Source organism: Notothenia coriiceps, unplaced genomic scaffold (assembly GCF_000735185.1).
Source record: "Notothenia coriiceps isolate Sejong01 unplaced genomic scaffold, NC01 NC01_scaffold00033173, whole genome shotgun sequence".
Classification (NCBI taxonomy): domain Eukaryota; kingdom Metazoa; phylum Chordata; class Actinopteri; order Perciformes; family Nototheniidae; genus Notothenia; species Notothenia coriiceps.
Genome location: NW_011365874.1, coordinates 40,951 through 46,660, shown reverse-complemented (window position 1 = coordinate 46,660; position 5,710 = coordinate 40,951). Strand labels below are relative to the sequence as shown.

The 5,710-nt window shown below is 43.2% G+C and overlaps 1 protein-coding gene across 1 annotated transcript in view; it reads left to right on the top strand.

Annotated features, from left to right (window-relative positions):
• Positions 1–481: 481 nt before the first annotated feature.
• The window catches only part of gnb1l (guanine nucleotide binding protein (G protein), beta polypeptide 1-like), a gene marked incomplete at its 5' end in the record, with an annotated part of 7,593 nt that continues 2,364 nt past the window's right edge, over positions 482–5,710 (top strand). Inside the window, one exon of the mRNA XM_010789648.1 lies at positions 482–748. Coding sequence (XP_010787950.1) covers positions 482–748 — 267 coding nt within the window. The remainder of the gene's footprint in view (positions 749–5,710) is intronic.

Sequence of the window (5,710 nt, the reverse complement as noted above, 5' to 3'; positions counted from 1 at the left end):
AGAAGCGTTGAAGCTTCAACGCACGTCGCCGTGTGGACGGGCCGTTATTGTCCTCCTGACTTCCAGCTCACAGCTCCAACCAGGGCACACACACACACGCACGCACACACACACACACACACACACACACACACACACACACAGCCTGCTACGCACACCACATAACTCATCATCTTGGCTCGCGCAGCACGCTCACAGGCATGTATTGCGCACCTTGGAGGTGAAGTGCAGGCATATTGTCATTCAAGAGAGAATACGATGCGTAGTTCTTTTGGAAAACGTGTTTTTCTTTTAGCCAATTTACCTCGCTGACGTAAATAATACTCATTACATTGACACATGCATTATTTGTGATTAAAATAATGGTTGTTGGTAATGTATTAGCGACCCCCACAGATGTATGATTTCACTGCTTCCATAGGAGCTCAGACCCCTCCTTAAGGGAGCTCAGCTGCCATTGGCTCCCACATAACTCAAAACCTGGCTCCAACATCTGACCAAACTCTCTTCTTATCGTCCTCCTGACTTCCAGCCAGACTCGGGCCCCGGACCTCTCCTGTTGGCCGGATACGAGGACGGTTCCCTGTTGCTGTGGGACGTTACCCAGAGGGCCCAGCTGAGCCAGACTAAAGCCCACCCTGAGCCCGTCATGTGCCTGACCTTTGACCCCCAGTGTCTGAGAGGCGTCTCTGGCTCCTCTGAGAAGGACCTCTGCTCCTGGAGGCTGGACGGACAGAACAACCTGCAGGTCAGCAGGCTTTCTACTCGAATGTTTCCAAAAACCTTTGTGTGCTGTTAATGAAACCCTTCACCCCCCAAAACTTCCTATCATGATTTTAAACTTGTCTTATAATGACAGCTATCAATAAACCATAAATGTGTTGAAGGTTAGAAAAAACATTTGTTTAATATTTTACTAATTAATCATTTAAATTCAGTAGTGTTTACTGTTTTAACCAATTTCTCCATATCTTCAAGGATCCCTATGTTTACAGTGTATTTGTTACTTGTATCTCCCGGTTTACTTTAATCAAACTATGTTAACCTTTAGCAAATACTTTAGGAACAATTTTTAGAGCTAATAAGTTCAACCATGTATGCATTACTTTTAGCTAACTATTGTAACTATTTTTCAATCACTTTAAGCTAATTCTTTTTTTAACCAAATACTAACGATATTACCAATAACATTACTCTATTACTTTAAGCTATCTATTTTATCATTATAACATTCTTTTTAGCTTTACTGTTTGGGCTACACCCCTTACTCAACCAAACAAATATTCTATGTATATTCAACCATGCATTTATTATTTACAACGATATAAACTGTTTATCCATAATACTAATCTTACTGTTAATACTTTTATGCTCTTTTGCTGACTAGTTTTCTGGCATCGTCGATCGTAACTTGCAGTATTGACGTGTTAAAGCACAATTACTGTTTGATATATTTGAAACAAATCGAATCATAATAGCTATACATATTTGAAATGAGTTGTAGTTATTGTTTTGATTCTGCCATCCATTCTTTTACACCTTCACAACTGCAGAAGTGCTGTCTGCAGAAGTGACCCTGCTTAAGGCCCTCCACCCCCTACATGCTAACAAATTGTTGCACAACAGTCAGCGCCATGAAATATCATAACATGATAATAGAGGAGTTCGGAGGAGAGTTGTGTTTCTCGAGGCTCTCTTAGAAAACACCAGGGGCCGAAGAGGAAGAGGCTCAGTGGGGCTGCAGGGGCCATAAATCAGCTGCTGGTTACACAGCGATGGCAGGGCCAGGGGCCAAGGGCCGAGCTGGGGCTGTCACTCCAGACTGAAACCACACACACACACACACACACACACACACACACACACACACACACACACACACACACACACACACACACACACACACACACACACACACACACACACACACACATTAGGGTTGAGTTATATACAGTAGTTCAGGATGAAAAACACGGCACAAAAATATCATTCTAACCCAGTTAAAAACTAAAAGAATCCATTATTCCTGTTAACTGGGATAATATTGATACACAAACTTCTTAAAAACACAATACACACTGGTTCTCACCATAGACTGTATGGTTCTCACACACGAAGAAATAAACAACACACTAAAGCCAACTCCAGAGCATCTTCTTCATCAGCTTAGCCGTAATTCATTTGACATAACAGCCAGCGCTTCAGAGACCTAACGCCTCATTTCAAGCTGTATTTTCTCTTGATTTCATGAGCAAAAGGGAATGCTCCCATTGTGCAGCCAACGGCCATGAATCAGAGCAGAAGGGAACCCGGGGCTGATATAGTACACGCCTGCACAGTCAAGGGGTATTATTCTTTCCAGGTCTTTTTACAAATGAATGCTTGAATTAGAAATATTTGCAAAGCCCCACATCTTTTCACCCTGAAAATGAGTTTGGAAAAACACTCTGAAGCATTTGATTCAATATACCCAAAAACAGGAGGAGATTGGTTATTTGGTTTATTTTGCTCAAGCAACAAAATATTGATTCAGCGTGTAATCCAGGATGAGGATGACAGGAAAAAAGCACAAGGAAGGGGAAAAGATCCAACAGGGGCTTTTAAATTATCCTGTAGTGCAGCTCAGTGTGACGTCCAGACAGCCATCCTCACTTCTTCCCACAAAAGTATTTCTGTGTGGCAGCAGTGAGGGGATGGGGGGGGGGGCGAGGACCTGCCGGGTTGCGGACCCGAGTCCTGACGGACGACCCGCGAGAGGTAATAAAAATATCAAAACCTCGGAGGCCCCCTTAACCAAACAAAAAACACATCTGCAGTAAAGGGAACAGTAGTTCACAGTGGGAGGCTGAGGACGCTGAGGAGGCTATAAGTGCCACGGCATCCCACTTCCCACAAATTAACCCTGAGATACCGTTGAATTTAGCGGCGAGCAAGATAAATGCTTTTCGTGTAATGGAGGGGAAACTGAATGTGACACAACCCAGCGCATTGATGATTTAGTGAAGCTGAGGGGCTGTGAAGTGAGCTTATCAAGCCCCGCTAAAGACAGATAGCCTCAGGAATGGAGGTTAATGTAATACACATGGCTCCCAGAGGCCTTTATCTGCCGTTTGACCCGGCTGCCCTGATATCGTTTCATAGCGATGAGGCATCATCTTCGGCCCTTTTTTCCTCCCTTTCCTTTCCTAGCGTTACAGTTTCGGGGAATGTGTCAGGGTGAGATTATGAAGGGCATTGGTGTCGGGGCTTTACAAGCTTGTAAGCCAGATGGACGTATATTTAGGCGGCCACTCAAATGTATTGATAAGCGCAGCGACGTGTGCCTTCAGGTGAAAGAAAAAGGTTGCAGAATGCAGGTATGGACAGAGGGAGATTAGCGGTGTAAATCAAGCGTGGCTGACGGCGAGCTACTTCTGAGACTGATGACAGTTCTCTAAAACAAATCCCCCAAAGTCTCCTAAATCTTCACCTAGTGGTCACTTATATGGTGTCTCCTGTGAATCCAATCCGACATGTTATTCGGGTCATATCAACCTCAGTCTGCTAAAGGACTGATGTAAGTCTGAGCTGCTGTCATCAAAATAAAAGCTCTCTTCCTTGAGAACTCGTTTTGTCTGAAAGGGTCTGCTTTGACACATCCACCTCCTGTCAGCCTCAGCCAGGCTCTGACAGGCGAGGTGACAAAAGGCTGTAATCTCCCTGCCGCTCAGTGTGATTCAGGGACAGGGTGTGTCCCGAAATACCTGCGAAAAAGCCTCCCGGCCGCTAGGCTCGAGTGAGTAAGCGATGACGGGACGTTTCAGTGGACGAGCGTGAACGCCAAGACCGATGGGGAAAAGGCGAGGGGTAGAAAAGTGGAGCGAGGCTTGAGTGAGATCTGCCAAGTGGACGCTCCTTTTGAACGTCTCCTCTGTCGGTGAGAGGCTACAAAAGAGGATCCCGAAGTGTGAGTTTGTGTTGGATCTGTCGGAGGCCGCAAGATGTGTAGTGGGCCCAGCTGCGGTCGCCTCCTGACAGCTGACAAAGCAAGCTTGCTGCGAGTGTGTGTGAGTGTGTGTGGATGCTGTAACACAGGGGAGAAAGGAGTGTTTAAACAAAACATAGGGTTTCAGATTAAATGAGACTCCCCCGATGGAGACATTGGATTTCATTGCAGTTTAATGGCAAGTAAAATGTGTAAATACTTTATATTGCTGCTGCTGGATGAGATTGAACTGAAATGACAGCACAATTTAATCCATTAACCTTTTGAGGACAAATGAATGGGCTTCAACTTCCATTTTATTGTCCATTTATCTGAGGATTGATTTCACATTGTTTCTTTTCCCCAACGCTCAAGGGGATGACTTCAGATTACTTGTTATTCACACGACTTGGGCTGCAACATTTGAGAAAAATTGCTAAGTGGATGAGTGCAATATCCAAATCGCAAGGCAAAATGTGTGAACATATCTGAATTAAGCTTTGTGGAGCTACGGGGAAGTCCTTGCCTACAAATATTATTCTACAGACTTTAAAAAATGTCCTTGTTAGTTTCAGACGCCATTTAAAAAAATCCCACCATAGTGATTCAATACATTTGATAATGTAAATGTTTCCAAATGTAGCCCTACCACCAACAGTGCAAAATATAAAATGTGCTCTTTTCCCTCCATCCGAGAGTTTGTTGATGGTTCTACCGCTCTCATGACGGTCAATGGGAAGCATTCAGTTAGCTTAGCACAACAAAATTGGAAACAGGAAGCCTGAATGCGTTCATAATGTTTAACTATTACTTAAAAAAATTACCTCAACAATTAATTGTTCATTTAAAAAAACAAAAAACAATGTGATCTCATAATATCTATATTGGCATCATACTTGGGTATAACTACATTTCGTAAGCGTCTCTCACTGCAGTAAGAAATAGGCACAAATAAATAAAAGCAGAGGTAGCAGCAATGAAAAGGCCCATTTAGATTAAATGAAATATAAAGTATTTACACATTTTACTGACCATAAAATGTTAACAAACAAACTGTAACATTTAAATATGACAGGGTGTTAGACATCGAAAAGAAATATCACTTAGAAACCAGCCTAGCTGCCTATAAGCCCCATGCATTTGACATTATAGCCCAGGAGAATCTTTTATTTTCTCACCACTTTCCATGTTCTCACACTATAGAAAGTCAAATCACTTCACCGGCTCTGCTGAGCGACCATTACTTCATCATTAGCCAGTTACTGCTTACGTTTGACCTTTTAATGAAACAAATGCCTTTACCGGACACAAACTATGGGAAGCAAAACAAACAAAAACAGACACTTAAACCCATCATTATCAGGCCTCTAATGCAAACCAGATGGAGAGCGGTAGGGGCATACCAACTGCTTGAGGGAATAACAAAGCTCAAAACAATCTTTCACCCCCCGGGTTTCTTTGTATCAGTGTATCTGGTTGTTTGGTCCAACCAGACACACTCTCTTTCGCACCAGTGGTACCAGCGATGATGGTTTGATAAACAAAAGCAATCACTGCGTGTCCTGAACTCGCTCAGAACCAGAATCGGTTTTATTATCAAGTAGGTTTACACATAAGAGGAATTGGCTTTGGTGTAGATGGATAGGTAGATAGATACTAGATATATTGGTAGATAGTTAGGTAGGTAGGTAGATAGATAGCAGTGTTTCCCACAGAATTTGATTCTAGTTGTGGGGGCACCGCACC